At 39.0% G+C, this 18,783-nt stretch overlaps 1 protein-coding gene across 7 annotated transcripts in view; it reads left to right on the top strand.

The window, feature by feature from the left end:
- The window catches only part of FARS2 (phenylalanyl-tRNA synthetase 2, mitochondrial), a 233,522-nt gene that overhangs the window by 128,084 nt on the left and 86,655 nt on the right, over positions 1 to 18,783 (top strand). For all 7 annotated transcript variants that reach the window (XM_051799088.1, XM_051799083.1, XM_051799084.1 and 4 more), the window contains one exon: positions 7,052 to 7,212. In XM_051799088.1, the coding sequence (XP_051655048.1) occupies positions 7,052 to 7,212 (161 nt within the window). The remainder of the gene's footprint in view (positions 1 to 7,051; positions 7,213 to 18,783) is intronic.

The raw sequence follows: 18,783 nt of genomic DNA, 5'->3' as shown, positions 1-18,783 counted from the left end.
AGACACCTTCATCCAAAGGAGTTTGTTTAGCTCTGGCTTCCTCCAAAAACTTGCAGTTAGTGCAGGCTCTCTGGTACCATGAGTTTGCTGTCAGCTGAACTCGTCCAGTGCTCACCATGAGGTGGGCATGGCTGAGTCAGGCTCTCTGCAGTTCAGTCCAGGGCTGTAGGCATCCCTCAGCACCTTCCCAGGACGCAGGAGGCTCGCTCTCTTTAAACCTTCATGCTGTGTCCTAGCAAGACAGAAAGAGAAACCTTCATCCTGGGAGGAACCCCTGTTGGATGGAGGAGCACTAGGAAGGTTTAGGAAGCAAAGGACATAGCTAAGTTTACTTCTTCTCCTGTGAAGGACCACTATGCGATTCAGTTTCCAGGATGATCATTCGTCTGTGGATGAATTTGAACTGTGAGGTGTAGGGTTCCACTCATGCAAGTGTCTGCCTCACTAAGGCAGTAGTTGGAAAGCAGGAAATGGTTGCCTTTAATGACAGCAGGCAAGAACAGTCTGTGCACTTAAATACTGATCTACCTTCTCTTCCTTCCTGACCAAAAATGTTGAGTGTAGCAGCATCTCTGAACTCAAACTTTTTGCATGTGGCCGCTCACTGTGAGCTCTTTGCTGTCCCAGTGCCTGACTTGAGACCATGGGATCTGATTTGCAGAAGAGTTGAGTGCTCACAACTGTAGCTGTAGTAGTAGGGAGTTGTTCTTTGAACATACTAAACCCCATGTCATGCTTGGTGCTCAGCAACAACAGGCCCCAAGTATTTCAGATTTGGAGCAAAATTAATAGATGCTTTTGATCTTAAGTCTCTGTGCTCAAGTTCCAGCTGCAATACAGGAGGCAGTAATACTTCCCCAAATCACAAAGACATGCAGAAGAAGAAGAAAAAAAGTCTTTAATATTTTGCAAGCATTAAAATATTATGGAACTGAATACTTCACTGGGAAGCTCATAAAAGAAAGAATGTGTCTTCAGAGCTCTGCTTGAATATTGCTCAGTGCAAAAGGCACTTGGGGTACATGTTCAGCAATGCAACGAATGCAAGCAGGGATCATTAACCATTGTCTCTTCTGTGTGCTGAACAGAGCAAAGTTTCGTGGAAAGATTAATACTTGTTTGTCTCATTGAAGACAGCATCATAATGTATTGCTAAGATGAAAGCATCTTAGTGTTCCTCAGGCAATCTTAATTCTAGCATTTCAGAATGTCTGAATGTGTCATTGAAACGCCAACTTCTGTGTTAAGGCTCACTTTTGTGGCCCATTTTCTGTTTGTTTTAAATTGAAAACTGAAAAATGGAAGTATTCTGTTGTATATCATCACATTCTTATGAGTCATCTGTGTAATACAATTACAAGTTTTTTAGAGTAATTCTGTCTGTATATACCTCTATTACATATACAAAATATTAGATATAATTGAGAATTTATATGAACATAGTGGGAGAAATATGGGGATTTTTTTCAAGCAGCTGTGGATGATTGTGTGCTTTATGTGGCAGTCTTTGCCTTCTTGGAATCTTTTCTAAGGAAAATCTGTCCTTCAAAGGTAAATAAAGCTGTTCTGTTTTGTGCTGTTGGTCTCTGTATAGTGGTGTGAACTGCTATATACGGTATATACACCTAGGCAGAGAGTAGTTACAGGGCTATCCTGCAGCCCATCCTTTTGCAGTGAACGTTGCCTTCGTTTCTGGCTGTTAGTGGTCTATTTCTACTCTAAGGCTGTAGCTCCAGCAATACGTGGAGAGATTGTCTGTGGGATACTAATGTGTATATATGTGTAGATCACCAGCTGGACATCTTCAGTGTATCAGTAACTGAATGTAACACCTAGTGTGATAGAACACACAACCTGTGTAGGGGAGAGGTCGGCCGCTGTAGGTGTGCTGTAGATGTTCTTCATACCGGCAGAACCAACTTCTTGCTGCAAAACTTGTGCTGTAGGGTTGTTGTAGTCATGCCGTTTTGCTAGAAAGAACTGCAGAGCATAATCTACTTCATTTGTGTATTTTATTGCTTGTGTATCTATTTCCATCATCTTTTACATGCCTTGTCAGCAGCATGGCAAGAGTGAACAAGAAGCTTCTGCAAAATGTACAGCTAAGGTGCTTCAGCAAATTATTTCAAGGACTTCAAGCAAAACCTTTCCTTATGTGTTTTCCTAAACTTTTCTTATGTGGTTTAGATGGGACTTCACAATATTACATTTCTTCCAACTCAACATTGTAGAATCTGGTAGTACTGCATTGTGTGAAACTCAATCAAGCACTTCATGCCAAATTGTAATACAATTTGTCACTTCTTAAGGAATGGTTGTATTTCAGAAAAATAATTATTAACTTAAATGTTCTACTCATAAGTAAAAAGAGCATGGAGGCCTGTCTGTATTAGGTATGATGGTCCTGTAGTATTACAGATGAATGACTTGAAATAAATTACATATAGATTTTTTTAAGAAGTGGCTATAGGCAGCAGGAGGGAAATAAGGACGAGAGTACTCAAAACATAATTTCCATTGTATTTGTGTCATCTGAATTCCAAAATCATGAAAGAATTTGCTAGAAATGAGGAAACTAATTAAAAGAAATCAGAGAAAGAAATCCTAAAGAGATTAGCATGAGGTGATTGCTCTGAGATGAAAGATTTTTGTTATCTTCCTTGTAATTATACAGTGATGTTTGTTTCATGATAAAACTTGAAGTTGAAATGGATGCATGGGGTCACATTCATCTAATCTGATTTACATGTCTAAAAGTAAGTGTTTGTCTGTACATTTCTTATTATAGAGTGAATAATTATTTGTGATATTTTCTCCACATTTACAGTAGAACTGAAGGATCTGTTTTAGACCAGATTCTTAACAATGTGTAGCAGTGAAGTAGCCAACAGTATCCCCCAGAATTATGCTTCTCAGTGTTTTCTTGCGGAAGCCTCCCCAAATTCAAGAATACATTAATAGCCATCAAGTTGTAAAAGAGCAGGTTTGACTTCAAAACATGAATGGAGTAGGAGTGAGAACTCTTTTGCCTAGAGTAAAACCCTTCAGTTCCTGTCCCAGAAGAGCTCTAGACATAGCAGTGCCACTGAGCAGGTGTAGGATTAGGCACAACTCAAGTTCTTTCCTTGGTGATGCAGTTCAAAGGGTTGTGGCCACACAGAAGTCAAGCAGTGCTCTAGAAGCTAAAGAAACTGATTTGTAAGTTCAGGTTTTTCTCATCTTAGTGTTCCTTGGAACATGAGCGTGAGAGTGGAAATGGAGGAGATTTTAGGCCCAGACAGAAGAGCAGGTCATGGCTCACTATGTCTTTTCCTGAGGCACAGAACTGAGTCTCTTGAGGTGTCTGTTAGTGCTACAGCTATATAATTCCCGTTTTATGCATGCTTTGTGTACAAAATGTACCAGCAGACTACATTTTTGTAGTTGAGCATCCGTAGCTGTGTTATAGATGCAGATAAAGGTATTTGCTGGTGTCCAGGTAGACAAATGCCAACTGGAAGCACTATATTTAGGAGCAATAAGAGAAATGTGAGAGGGTCACTTTGTGACATTATCTGCAGATCCTGTTTGGTAGTGTCTATAAATATATATTTAAATCTTGTCCATGTCTTTAATAGCATAAGACCTATTGGTGGAAAAGATTTTGTCCAGGAATGTGCAATGGTTTAATTTTTTCAGACGGGAGATCAATACGTAGGCATGGGTTGTGAAGACAGTCATGCTTTGAAGAGCCCTTCCTGAGCAAAAGTAAGAAATGTCCTTTGAGTTATTGTAGCACAGGGCTGACGGAGTAGTTCCTCTAGTAAGAAGAAAGGAAAATTGAGGGTAATGCTTGTGAAAAAAATTTTCCAGCTCATGCTATATGAGAATACATTTAGGTTGTAATTTTTAAAAAATAAATAAATTGTATGTACCTGGGACCTTGTCAGAACTGTTACAAAACACTGTAGTGGGATTCTGTTGGAGTTCATAGCGTATATATGCTGCACTTCACTTTGAAATCTTCTTATAGCTTAACCATCAGAATGCTGAAGAGCTATTGACAGAGAGATTTTGAAATTCAATGCTTCACATTTATTATGTGTCTTACCTAAACCATAGTAGGAAAGGAAGGACTATTATCCCAACCCCAGTTATAAGGCAAGTTATGCCTACATGATCATAAGGCTTTTCATGACTTTCTTCCCTAGAATGAGCTTGTGGCAGAAGAGTTAAATAATAAATTTTATCTGTCTATTATTTTTATATATTGTAGAGCCAAGGAACTCCAGTCATAAGCCCAAGGCTTCTTTATGGTAGGTGCTGTAGAAACACAAAATGTCAGTCCCTGCCTGTAGAAGTTGAATTTATTGTGCAGTGTCAGGCTTTCAGATTAACTGTGAGAGCATGCTGCTATCAACTGAACGTGTTTTTTAACCTTTTGATATATTTACAGGTGTTCTGGCTGTTCTGATTCTTGAAGAGGAATATCAAACAGATGCTAAGAGCATCCTGTGCTATGATAGATAAACTGCTGCCTCTGTATCTTTCGAGGATGTCTTAATCTCTTGAAGACTGTAACACGTTGTGATGATCTTTGCATTCTTGAGCCTTGCTCTGTCAGTTGTTCTGGAGGGAAAGATAGTTTTGTAAGACACTAAACAGTCAACTTTGGTGAAATTTTGCCAGGAAAGTTGCATCTGGGGGCAATAAATATATATGAAGTGAATTTGTCCAGCTGTACTTATACCCCTGAAAAAATGAGATTCATAATTGAATTCCTGAATTATACTGTGGATGTGGTCTTTCTGCCAACTAGCAGCCCCTCATGTATTTCTTTATAGCTGTTATTTTTTTCAAATCTACATGGTTCCAGTTTCTAGGGAGATTTAACAGTATTAAAAGATTTTAAAAGACTCAAAACCTCAAAATCCAACTTTACCTGAATGAACAAAACATTAAGAGAGGAATTGGAGTTTGCTTTTACATACACAGAACAAAAAGAGCAATACTGGAGCCTGCAGGCAGAGCCAGGGTTAATAGACCCAAGGAGTCAATTAATTTTTTGCTCTGACATAAATTAGGACCGCAAATTGCACTGTCATCTGTGGAGATTGTCCAGTCTTGAGACAGGGATAAAGGAAAAGACCTTGCAAACTAAACAAGCCATTGTAACAGCTATGTAGACTGAAGTACAGAGAAAAGGAAGACCATATACCATAGAAGTGTTTATAGCTAATGACTGATCTCTTGTATTGCTCTTGGGAGTTAAGTGGATACTTTATCTTACATAATTTGAAAGGTTGAATGGTAAATGCTATTGCTGTGTATGGTTATGAACTCTGAAAAAATATCCAAGGGTTTAAGTAAGATTCTGTTTAATGGTGGTTTTGTCACTGATTTTGTTGTGTTTGAATATTTAGGAGGGCTTGTGGGAATGGGCAAGATGGCCTCAGGCAAAGGTAGAAAGATGGAAAGGAGCGAAGAAGGAGGACTGAGAAATTCATAGCTTCGGAAGCAGGAAGATAAAAAGAATTGGAAACTAAAAGTATCACTTTGAGGTGGGAAAAAATAGGGGTAACTGTCTGCTTTCAAAGGTCAGAAAGTGCAAAATCTTGCTTTATGAGGACACAAGAAGGGACAAGGCAAAATACCTAGACTCCTCTGTGAAGTACTCTTAAAAAGTTAACTAAATTCCCGTGGCATTGCAATACTGCTGAGGCTGCAGGTGAGACTCAGAGAGGTTCTGCTGAGGACCTGTTTTTCCAGAAAAATAGGCAGGTTCAAGTGAATTAATAGAATTGAAGTGATGAGTGTGTCTCTTTTCCCAAGCTTGTTATGCCTGCCTCTGTTTAAACAGGACTTGGGCTTGTTTTAGTCTCAACATTGAACATGACAGCATACATAAGGATGTCAACCGTGCCCAAATAACAGGAACTGTCTCCTTTCTGATAGCAGAGACAGGGGTCAGAAAGGAGACTTCTACTTCCAGCATCCTCCATGATGGTGGGGAAGCTGCCAAGCTCAAGGTTTCAAAAAAATTAACTTAAATTAATACTGGCCAGGGAGGGACTGGTGTAGCCCTGGTCTAGATGCACAGCTGCAAGATGACTCGGGAGCACACTACCAGTGCTGATGGTGACGAGTCAGTTCTGTCACACATGCACACATCCTTTCAGCATAAGTGTATTTATTTAGGCATTTGTTTAAGTTTTTAAAAGCTCTGAGCCTTTGCCAGGGCTTCTGGGCTCCCAGCTTATTTCAAAATCAGTAGGATGATGGCTAAACATAGAGTTGGTTCCTGGTGTGGAAAAAATCCCTGTTTAATGACTCAGTGCTCCTGCACTGTAAATGAAGGAAGGTATGAATATTTACTTTCCTGAAAGAAATGTTGCATCATTAATATCCGTACAGTTCTTCTTTATTAAATATGCTCATCTTTTCATATTTGGTGCTGCATAAAAGAGAATTGTGTATGTGAGAGCAGTGGCTTTTCCCAGGAGCAGCAGCTCAGAAGTTCCCTGGTTGGAGGTGTAATGCTAATGCGACAGTGCCTCACATCCCGTTGCTCTGTTTCTTCCAGAAGCCTCAAAAGAGGCAATTATGATCCTTTGAAATGCTGGTAATGATGTTAGTGCTGCATAGGCTTGACTTGGTCTGTGAGACCAAGGAAAATATTCTGAACAGGGAATTCATGTGTCTCTTTTTAAACACAAGTCAGTCAAGTGTGGAAACGCTCAGCTCTAATGATAGTAAACGGAAGTGGTGTATAGCGTTATGTAGCATTTCTCAAGCCTGGCTGAAACTTTGGATACAAAACACCATGGCTGTGGCTTTGCTTTATTACAACTTTTGGTTCCTGGACATAGTGATGTGCTCAGTCTTGCTGCAGTTTTTGATGGAAGTAGAATCTGTCCTGTAGCCTTTAGATCTTTCATTTGGCAGCTGTAGGATTTTCTGTCTTGTCACTTCCCCTTTTTTTTTTTCCTCTTAGGCGAACATTTTATCAGTAATTTTCCATGTTGTGAACTTAAGCTCTTGAATTTTTATCTTGTTTGTTTGTGTATTGCAGCTGGTGCTCAGGATAAAATTGGCTGGGCATTTGGCTTGGGTTTGGAGAGGCTGGCCATGATCCTGTATGATATCCCTGACATCCGACTGTTCTGGAGTGAAGATGAACGCTTCTTGAAACAATTTATTGGGCCTCACATTTGGCAAAAAATAAAGTTCCAGGTAAAATAACAAATATATGATAATAATTTACTGTCAGTTAGAAGTATGTGTATCCCTAGAGAATATCACGTAATTGAAATTCTGTGCCATTAACTGATTAGGTTTTAAAGCAACAGCTTTACAGATATCATGATTCTCTGATACACTGCAATAAAATCCAGCTTTTGATGATAACATTTTTTTCAACCAGATAATATTGTAAGTTCCTGCTGATACCCAGTGAACATCCCTGGTATGAGTAATGCTTAAGCACATATTTAACTTCTAAATATATCCAGAATAGGGATTGATTAAGACCTATGTCTGATTTGATTATGTTCTTGAATTGTGTCTCAAGAATTCTGTTTCATTGTAAATATGTGTCTGATGAAGATCATTCAAAGATCATAACACATTCCCAGTTTTTTCCCATTGTTTTCACTCTACATTCATTGAAGTCAATGTGAGTTTGCAGTGTTAAACTTTGGCAAAATGCTTTGTGAACGTGTCTCGCCATTTTCAAGATGTCAGCTCTTTTCCCCAGGTGACTGGTGGGGAGAGTGCAGGCTGAGCTTGTATTTGTTTTGTAACTCCTCTACTGAGGTGATTTTGTAGTTAACAACTTCATCTTACTTTTCTGTACTTACAAAGCAATCAGGCATAACTGTATTGAGTGGAATTGCTACTTTCATAATACTCTTCAGCATCAGCATAGGAAGGTTCAAGTCAGGTGTCATCAGCTGGTCTTTGGGAGAGTTGAGCTGATGTAGCTTTGTAGATGCTTGGTGAAGTCTGAAGTGCTAAAGCAGCAAAATACTTTTTGCTGCTGCCTTTTACCATTTTACTTACTTTCTTTGTAAACAGCTTGATTATGTTCTTTTAAGAACTGAAAATATAAAAGGGGAAATCAACAGTGTAGCACTTAAGTGATGGTTGACTAGTCTCTACATTGAATCAGTAGCAGCATTCTTTTTTTTTAATTCATGGCAATTCCCACACATCTTCTCTGGTATAGTCAAAATAGTGTTTGAGATAGGTTTGGTGGGTGGGTTTCAATTTTTTTGGTTGCAGTTTTTTGGTTTGGGTAAGAGTTTGGGAATTTTTTTTGATTGATTGGTTTTGGTTGGGTTTTTTTTTTTATTTTCTTTGGTGATAGCTGGCATTAGGGTATTCAGTTTGTAGTTTATTATCACTTACAGAAAGAAGACAGTTTTTTGCCACTGTTCCTAAACATAGACCTGCTTGTAGGTTTCCTTAACCTCTTACAGAATGTTTGTTCTTTTCGATAAGGAATGTTCAAATCTCCTTTTCAGGTCCTGTCTTTCTCACTGGCGTTGCTCCTGAGGTTGTGGCTTGATTTATAGATTGCAATCTGATCTCTGAGAGGGAGTTGCATGTCTGATTTCTCTAAGTTGCATATAATCTTCATGTTCAGCTTCAGATAAGTCAGGTGTAGTGAGTCAATCTGAAGATGCCAGAGGCACAGCTTACTGTGGATAGGCTCAGAGGAAAGGACATGTTTTCTAGGAAGCTAAAAGGCAAATATTTTTTTTTTTAATTGATGCTGTTTGGTAGCATTAGCTGAGCAGGAGTCACCAGGAGCAGGTGGGTTTGTATAGTTTTTCTGGGTATCTATGTCATTGATAGAAGAGTGGTGACAAGGTCTTCGTGGGTCTTCAAGCATTTCTTGTTGCTGAACAGTGTTGGTTTCAGCTGCCATTGGCTCAGCTTGGAAAAAGAAGAAAAGTTCCACAACCCAGAACTGATGTTGTAGGGACTCATGAAGTTGAGGCTTGCTGGCTGAAACACATTTTGAAGTAATAACATGAACCAGGAGTTATGGTGCAATAGGTGGGGGACTTCAAGGAAGAGAAATTGTCAGCTGCCAGTGTGCTCTAACTTGAATCAAAGGGAAAGACTAGAGTAATATTGCCAGGCCATTACCTACTGCTTTATCACATTAGTGTGTTGGCAGCTGTCGTATCCCAAGAAATAGGACAGTGAAAAGTATACAGACTGGGAGAATGAGGGGTATGTGAGTGGGCCAGCAGAGGTGGAAAAATGAATTATTTTCAATATTTTCCTTCTCTCTTCTAAAGAAAAGGATATGGCCAGTGTTTTAGAAACAGATTTTTGCTCTGGTATTGACAACTTCTTATGGACTTTTTATTTTTTAAAAAAAATATTTTTTATTTTATTTTTATTCTTTCCCCTCCCCCCTTCCCTTTTAATACTTACATGCACACACCTGACTTGGATGTTTCATTTTTGGTTTTGGTAGAGTAATTCTCTGCAATTCTTAGCATACATTTTTCAATGCTATATCTGAATATAAGAAACCAGAGGCAAGCTTGGGTTTTTGTTTAAAAGGAAGTCTATGTCTGGCTTTCGTCTGGTATCTTACTCTGAGCTTTTTCAAGCTCAATACTGTACATACTTCTGGTACATACTGGCATTGTTTTTTAAAGGGTTAATGACCCTCCAAATGAAAATACAATTAAATACTCTGTGGTGCTACCGTAAGATCTCAAGTTTTTTCTTCTCCTCTATGTTATTTTTCAGATATGCTGTAAAACCAAGTTAGCAGATCTTCTACACCTGTCTACTTTCTAAAGAGTCATAATTAATTAATCACATGGTTTATTCATATCATATTTGAAAGAAAACTTTTAACCTGTCTGCCAGCGTTGATGTTGTAAGAAATCTCAATGGATATTTGAAAAGTGTCAGATTTTCTGCATGCAAAACCATGCAGTACTTTTCAGCCTCACTAAGCTGAACGAAGACAGACCAGGTGCTTTGAGAGCCTTTCATGACACAAATTTAATCCTGTAGCCTCAGAAGGTCTGGATAAATGTCCATCCTTTATGTGCTTAACCAAGATAGACCTCTCAACCTTTGGGTACTGTCTCCACCCTTTCTTATAATATGAATATGATCCACCAACATAAATACTTTTCTTTCTGTTCACTAAAGCATTCTTCAAATACATGAAGTCCACACTGCATAGCAGTAACCTTTAGCTGGGCTAAATATACTCGCTCAAAAACTGAATTTAATTGGAGTATTTTCTTGGGACTTAAAAGTACATATTTTGTGTCCTTTAACAGCCTGAATGTGTCAGGCTTTTCCCTGTGTCATCAGTTGCTCAGTATATGTATGCAGGCTTCAGTAGGTCAAAAAGCTGCTGGGAAAAGCTGACAGTGCTTGTACCAATGTGGCCACTCAGCACAGCGGTGTTAGAGGGCTTCTCCCCACAGATCAGATTATTGCATGGATTTGGATTAGCAAATTGCTCTAGCTGTAATCTGACACAAGTCACAGCAGTGTGGGGGATCAGAGGCTGGTAACTTGCCTTCAATCACTTGTGTAGGGCTTCTGCTCAGGCTGTGAAATGAAAGGCTGAGGATGGACAGGGCAGGAAGGACTAAGAACCTGCAAGGCATAATGTAATAAAACAAATGGCTTGGTTCCAATCTAAGTACACTGTACTACATCTGTGTTTGTCAGGGCTCTGAGCATTGTTCCATGTAATCACTTTCTGGTTCATCCTGAGCCAGCATTCTTACAAAAAATAGAAGTCACTTCCATTTGATGCTGGTATCTATGGCTGCTGTTGTTTTAAAGTTACTTATTTCTATTGCAGATGAGCCTTGTGGTCTGGCCTGAGGTCAAGCAGAGTCATGTTTATGGCTGTTGTGAGGGAGGCAGTGGTACAGAGGGAGTCTGGATCAGATTCCTAGCAAAACTACAGGCTCCCCCTGTAAGATTATGGGAGTCGGTGTCGTCTTCTTTTCCTCATTTGTGCAATATCTGCAGTGAGCTTAGCACCACCTGCTTTTTACCCCCTCTCCCCCCTTCATTATCTTCAAAGGATGCTCCTTCCTTATATCTGCTGGCACATTTTGTCCCTCCAAACTCAGTTCCTTCATACTCAAAATAATAGACTTTCTAACCAGGATCATTCTAATGGTGTCAGAATAACTAAAGCTTCTGGAGCAGCTCTGCTGGGAGACCTGAGGGGCTAGTAATTTTTGTCAGTGGAGTGAGGAAAATTTACAAACAACTTGAATTGACACTGCTCACCTTCTGCACAGCTGCAGCCAGAATGGTGTATGTGGCCCTAATCTAGGAGAGTCTCTCTGATTTGAAAAGTCAACAGTCGAGGTTAGCAGAGATGAGAAAAATCAGACATCAGAAAGATGTAGTTGTGTGGAAAGAAGCAATTCATTATACCCAGAAAGTAAGTCAAAGCGGGCTCCTCTTTCTCCTGTGCATGATAGCAAAGGCTGGGCATTCCTTGCTCCTTGCTCAGTGTGCCATAGGAATTAAAGTCCTATTCTAATGACAAAGGATTTATCCAGTAGCCCAGTCTGACAATTTGCTGTATACGTGAGCCCTCTTATTCACAGCATTAGACAGTCCAACTTTTCTACCTTACTGTGCACTTTTCAGTTCTCTGAGACAGTCATCATCCCTGTGCATCTTTGCTGTGCACATACCTAATTGTTGCTGGGAGACATAGAGCTTGTCCTGAAATTTTAGAAGATGCTGAAAATAAAATGGACTGTCAGATCCAAGGGGAAACTTTTGCAAATTAAACCATCTTAGTGTATATCCTTTATTCCATGCTTGAGAAGGAGAGCATCTGATGTCTATGCCATCCATTTCAACCAGTTTGATCTTATTACGTTCACTGCACAGGGTGGGTCTGTCTGATCCATCATTAGTATGCTACTCCATATAATTTATATTTATCTCCTTATACTGTGATTAGCTTTATTTCCCAATAAAAAGTAAATAAATTCACTGGTTGCTATATTTTCAGATATTTTTCATCAAGATTAGGTAACTCAATGCTAAAATGGTTATTCATTTATTATGTTTACTTTCTAACAGTGCATCTATTAAAGGCAAATACACAACCATTAGTATGTAAATTTAACTTGGATATCTGAACAAACGAGGTATAGCCTGAACTATGATTTATTGTCTAATTAGTTTTACCGTAATTGAAGATATATAATGTGTGTGTGTGCATGTGGAGGTACAACAGAGAGTAGATAGATGGTGGTGTAGCATAAACATTTTATTGGTATGACTTTGTGAAGGTTGAAATTCTAAAAGTGACTTACGTAGATCTTCTTAAATGAATGTCAATAAAACCTCACAGTGCTGTATATCATCTCAGGTTTTTTATGCTCTACAGAACATCATGAAACTCTCTTTTTAGTGTTGGATATGCATGGAAAGCAAGCAAAACCACCTTCTTCATTGCAGAGATGCTGCAAAGCTGCACAATTGGATTAAAAATCACTTGATCATCTTCTCATCAGGATGTTCTATCTTGTGTCATTTGTAGGTAGTGCTGGTATTGAAGCTCTGGGAACCTGAGCCCTCTGGCCCCAGTCAGGCAAAGTACTGAAGCACATGCTGAGCTTTAAACTTGCAAGTAGTTCTATTTAAATCAATGGGATAGTTCCTGTGCTCCATCAAATATAACCTAAATGCCTAAATAGTTTCAGGTCAGAGATCTCCATACTTTCTGGGATCCAGCTGAGAGTGATCAGCACCTTGCAGGGCTGAAGCAGTGGAAACTTTCAAAATGACTGTTATAAGCAAGAAGAGTTTAATCTGATGAAACCACAAACTTTGGTTGCAACATCTTTGTTCTAAGCCAGTTTTATTGATCAACACTTGGGTAAAGAAAGTCAACAAGCAAACATCTAGAGAGTAAACAGGCCTTAAGTTCCCATTCTCAACTAAAGAAAGTTGGCTGAAAACACAGTAAGGAAAGAAGAAAATAGGGGTTCGGAATGTGGAGACAGGATGGACAGACACATGAAACTAAATACAAGAAAAATCAAACCACTGATATAAGACAAAGTGAGAGGAAGGTAGAAGAGAAAAGTGCTGTACTTCAGGCATTGGGGCAATATGAAAAATTCTGGTTTAAAGTTAAGTTTAAGCAAGTTGTGGGGGGTGGGGTGAAAAGGGGAGAAAGACACAGGAAAGGAGAGTAAATTTGAGGAAAAAAAACCTGTTGGGACTGATGCAGAAGTCTTTTTCTGGATAATCAGAAAATCTTCCTGAGTTTTGTACTGTACACATCTACTATTGATCTCCTTTTGAATGATCAAAAAGTATGAGTGGCCACAAAAATTATGACCACAAGCCATCAAAACAATTTTTTACTTTAAAGTATTATCATCAGTTTTGAGATGAGAGATGAGATGAGATGAGTTTTTGAGATGAGATGATTTGAGACTTCAAATTTTGGTTCTGGATTTGTGAAACATTTAGTGTGTCAGAACCCAGCCCCTTGAGTAGGGCTGCACTGAGATGATATTCACAGAATCACAGAATATCCTGAGCTGGAAGGGACCTACATGAATCATCAAAGTTCAACTCCTGGCCCTGCACAGGACCACCCCATGAGTCACACCATGTTCCTGAGAGCATATTACTCTCAGTAAAAACAACTACTGAGAAGGGATGCAGTTTCCGACAAACTAGCTGCTGCCCTTTGAGCTAATACCAGTGATGCAGGTTTTCTTGCATACCCTGTTTCCATCCCTCCACCTACCCACTACAGTCTAATTTCACTGATAGCCTCCCACTGAATCTGAACAAATCAGCAATTGTTTAATTCCTTTCTGCTTGTACTTTTCTAAGTAAATAAAATGAATAAATAAAAAAATGTCAATAGCCCTTTGTGCTTAGATTAGTTAGTGATATTTATCTTATGTACTATCTCTATCTGTTGTCTGCTGGAGTACCAAAGGGTAAATCCATAGCATACATTTAGCAGCCACCTTGGTAATAGTCAGATGTACAGAGAAGCCTATGATGTTTGTTAGCAAATGCTGCAGTCTTCCTCTCTTTCACCTATGTTCCTTGAAAATACAGAAAGTATTTCTATGTTGTTTTTACAGTCTTAGAATATTTGAAAGCTCTCTTGTTCACCTCTGTTAACTTATCCCAATAGTAGATTTGGTCTAGGTGGTGGTGACTTTAAGCAAAATAACTGGTTGAGCTGTTCTTTCTGGATGTTAGGAGCTTTCTGCTTCGTTTTCTGCTTTGTTTCTGCTCTGTGCCAACTGTCCCAGTTGGAATTTGTTTAGAGTGGGTGGAGTATATGTGTATATGTAAATATATGTACAAAGAGCAAAAATATTTCATCCTTACTTTCAGTTGTCTGTGCTAACACACACTTTAGTCAGCAGAAGAATTTTTATGACAAGGCAAGTAATTCTAAAACCTAGATGTAATTATGTATTTCCTCAAATTTTCCATTATGTGGGAGGTCCAGGGCTTTACTAACAAGCTGAGCAAATGCCATGGAGGTTTTTGAAAGCTAGCGATGTGAAATACCAGTGTGTCCACCTGGAAGATGTCCTCTCTTGACTGCAGGTCCAGAGACAGCAGTTGAAACTTTTCTTTGTTTGAAGGATTTTTGTGGGTTTGTGACTGCTCTCTACCAGTTGTTCCCATAGCCTTGGTTCTCACAGTATCAGGATGAGAAGCATAATTTTTTTTCTTTCCCATGTACCCATGTTCCCATATACTGTTTTGCTTTGGTGTTCAAGAGGTACCACAGAAGCTGCTTTTGTGGCTACACTGTGAGGTGACTCAGGGAATCCTTTTTCCTCTGCAGTTCCTAAAAGCCATATCAGTGCCCTATCAGATCCACTTCTCAGTGTTGCTTCATGCCCTCAGCACAATTGAAGAGACAGCACTTTTGTTTTTGGAGGCAGTATAAAGGTTGAGGGGTGAATACGGAGAGAATGTGGTATACCCAGGTGTGCCATCAATATGAGTGAAGGACATTCCCAGCAATTGAGAGCAGACCACTAGAGACTTCCTTCCAATTTGTTTTTTAAGGAAAAAGAAGCTACTGTAGCCTTGACTGCATTTTGAGCTCACTTCAACATGAGGTAGATGAATTTCCAGTTATGAATGCTGCTGCACTGTACAGTTCCTGTCAGTAGAATCATTTTACTGCTGATGTCTTTTTTTTTGTAGGCAGAAGCCAATGCAACCCAGTCAAAGTACACCTGATACTATCTAAATGATTACTTAGCAAAATCTGCAATAGGCTTCAAAAAGCATGTGTTACTGTGGTTTGCTCTGATCTCTAAGCCTCATATATTTGCAATTTGACTGGTTGAGGCTCTTCAAAACAAATAGCTCAGAAATGAGTAATTCCATTGCTGAATATATCAACCAATCTTTGTTGCATCCCAAATGATGAAGTATAATGGTGATACATAGTGCTTAAATAAGCCATGGAGCAATTTCAAGCAGTGATAAATATACTGAAACCCACATTAAATTAGTATTAGGTGAAGGAGTAAACCTGGAAATCTAAAATAACAATAGATTTCATATTGGTTATGTGAAGCTAGAACCAGCTGCTGGCGGTTTTGACAGGAATCCACAGATGTTCAGAGCTTTCAGTCATATTGTCTACAAAAGTATGTAGCTGGTAAGATGGGTAACCCTTACACACTTGCTAATATTTTTTCAATATTGGTTTAATTACACTGTGAATAACAGAATTCTGATTAGGAGGATGGCACAACAACAATTATGACTTTAGGCTTTAACCTTGACCTGAGAACTGACTCAATTTTCCCTACTCAATATTTCTGTTTTCCATGCTCTTTACAGTTGTAGTTCTCTTGTACCTCCTGCCTCTGCATGTCTTCTCCAAGCTACCGTAGGGTGGAAAGTTCTTCAGGACAGGAGTTACTGTTCTGTGCTCCATCTGCCTACTGGGACCCTGGTTTCTGGCTGGCAGTCCTAGGTAATTATCACAGTCTGAATATCCGCATGCCTTTAGCAGGGTTTAGTACATCTTTGTGAGTATATGTTACGCATTCGATGTAAGAATAAACTTCTGTTTAAGACGTACCTAAGCACACACTATGCAAGTATGTGTCCTCAAAGGTACAGGTATGTGTTGGTATGCACACACAACCACAGAAATACAAAGGGGAAAAACAAGCAAACAAAAGAGATGTCAAACCCGGTAGGAAACAAGCTCTAATTGTTTTTTTCCAGTGTTGGATAAAAAGATAGGGCTTGTCATACATGGTTTACTTGTTAGCTCTTTTAACATTTGTGCCAATGTTTTACACGCAAAAGATATACCTTTCAAAGAGCTTTTGATAAAGTGATCTTTAAAATCATGCCTAAACCCCTACAGTCATCTTCTGCAGTATGATTAGACATTGCAGCTCAGCTGTGGAGTGTCCCTGGGAAATGAGGGCTGGGGAGAACAATCTGTGTATGTGTGTATGCGTGAACAGGAGCACCTTTTGAAGTACATGTGTTAATAAAAAACCCCTGATTTTCAGCTACCACTTCTCTGATCAGAATATGAATTAGGCTACAGAGAATAGCCAAACGACAGAAGGCACAGTTGGGAAGAACCGTATTATTCTTATCATACCCGTCCTCAATTTCCGTCATCTTGTTAGTGTGAGAGACACATGAACCATAGCAATGACAGCCTAAAACAAAATGTGACAAGTAAGTAGTGCTTTGGGGTGCATATGCTGCAGAGGATTTGGTTTTGCAATCTTATAAAAATTAATCACGGGGGAAAAGGCCCCTCTTTTGAGGATTGCTTGTGTCCTCCTGCTCCTGCACATGTGTTAAATCCAATTTGCATAATTGTTCCCTCATGTAACCTGTTCTCTTAAATCAGCAATAGTGAACCCATTTTCTGATTCTTGTAAAATAAGGAAAGGCATTAAAGAAATACCTGTTCTGCACCAGGATTCTGCTTGTAGAGATTTAAATGTTCTTTATATTTTGTCATTACATACTGAAATGCTTAGTGTACTTTTTGTGCTATTTGTGCTTGGTCTGTTCTCAGCTAATGGCTTCTTTGTAATTTTCTGTTTCTAAGTGTTGTTACTCTTTAACAAGAGTATATAGCTTTAGGAACTCTCAGGGTCTGTCTGAGAGGAAAAATTGAAGGCTTTTCTCCCTCTTCTGAGTATTGGACAAGTAAGGAGAGTCTTTTATTTCTGTTTCTCTCTAGCTTACCTACTGTTCTTTAAAGTTCGATATTGGTTTTAGCTTGTTACACTACCTTGGTGTTTTATTATTGATTTTGAACTTTTGTATGAATTCAGTACTTAAGTGGGGAAAAAAGTGAAGCTGGCTACTCTGGAAACTAAAGAGTCATAGAATCATAGAATCTTTAAGGTTGGAAAAGACCTCTGAGATCATCAAGATCACCATTATCTTAGCACCACCATGTTCACCACTAGACCATGTCCCCAAATGCCACATTCACACACCTTTTGAACACTTCCAGGGATAGTGTTGGCAGTGATTCCACCACTTCCCTGAGCAGTCTTTTCCAATGCCACTTGGGCAGTTTTCCAAAGTCAAGAAGGAAACAGAGCTCTTTCACTGGCAGTGGAAATCATAAGAATATTTCAAAAGCACTAGTAACCTGCTCAGGTAAATTGCTATACATGGCAATTGGGATCTTTTAATTTCCTAGAAGGATAGATTTTTAGATGCAGTATTTACAGTAGTATTTTCCAGATGGTACAAATTAGCTCATGAGTCTAGAAGTGTAGAAAAGTTAGGACATACCTTTGTAGCATAACAGTGTCCAGAGCGTTATATCTGAAGTTATATCTGCCAATACATCATTGCTGTTGTTTTGGAAATCTCTATGCTTTTTAGGAAGGAGAGAGAAAAAAAGAAGTACGGCTTGTTAAGTGGGAAGAAGGACTTTTTCAGGTGTTGCATGTGCCTGTAAGATTTGTGATGCCAGCTTATTTTGGTGTAAGACATATTCAAGTGTTCTAGAGTTTCTGCAATTTAAACAATAACTCTCTGGAATGGTGAATATAATGAGCAGAATAGGAAATACAATCAACAGTGCTTTATATGAGGTTTTTCATCTAAGCTGAAATAAAATATTGGGTGCGCTTTGTTTCCATTGTTATGCTATGTATTTGGAAGAAATACATCTTCATATTGCTGCAGTCTCTTTCCAAATACTTGCCTTCTTTATTTAGATATAACTCTTTTATATGAATTGTTGATGGGTGCCATATTTTACCCCATTGAGCTATTTATCTCAGCGTTATTATTAAGCATAATGAAAAAAACCCATACAAACCAAACCACTTGAAAGGAGGGAACCTGACTTCTGAGCATGGCAAACACTGAATGCCTGCAGCAGCCAATGCTTTCTGCAGGAATTGCAGATGCTCAGCACTGCTGAAGAGGAAATTCTTAGTATCTGCTGAGAATTTGGGTTTCTGCTGACTTATACCAGTTTATTACCTGTTCCTTGCAGACATGGTAGATACCTATTAGAGGGGTGTAGGACTGATGCATACAGTCTTTATTTGTTGATGGTTTGTTTTCTGATGTCTGTGTCTTCTCTGCCCTTTTTGCCACTGCTACAAAAAACCTAATAGAGTGATTTTGCCTGTGGGGTGGGATATTTTGGTAGGAACAACAGAATATAGACAGCCTGTACAAAAGGCAGTCAAAAGTCTTAATTATTAGGTTTGGTGTGAGAATCCACTTTACCATATTGGTGATTCCAAC

This window comes from Manacus candei, unplaced genomic scaffold, assembly GCF_025592945.1.
Source record: "Manacus candei isolate 608988 ecotype Guabito, Panama unplaced genomic scaffold, ASM2559294v1 h1tg000049l, whole genome shotgun sequence".
Lineage (NCBI taxonomy): Eukaryota > Metazoa > Chordata > Aves > Passeriformes > Pipridae > Manacus > Manacus candei.
Note: the sequence above shows the minus strand (reverse complement) of the source record. Positions and strands in the feature narration are given on the sequence as shown.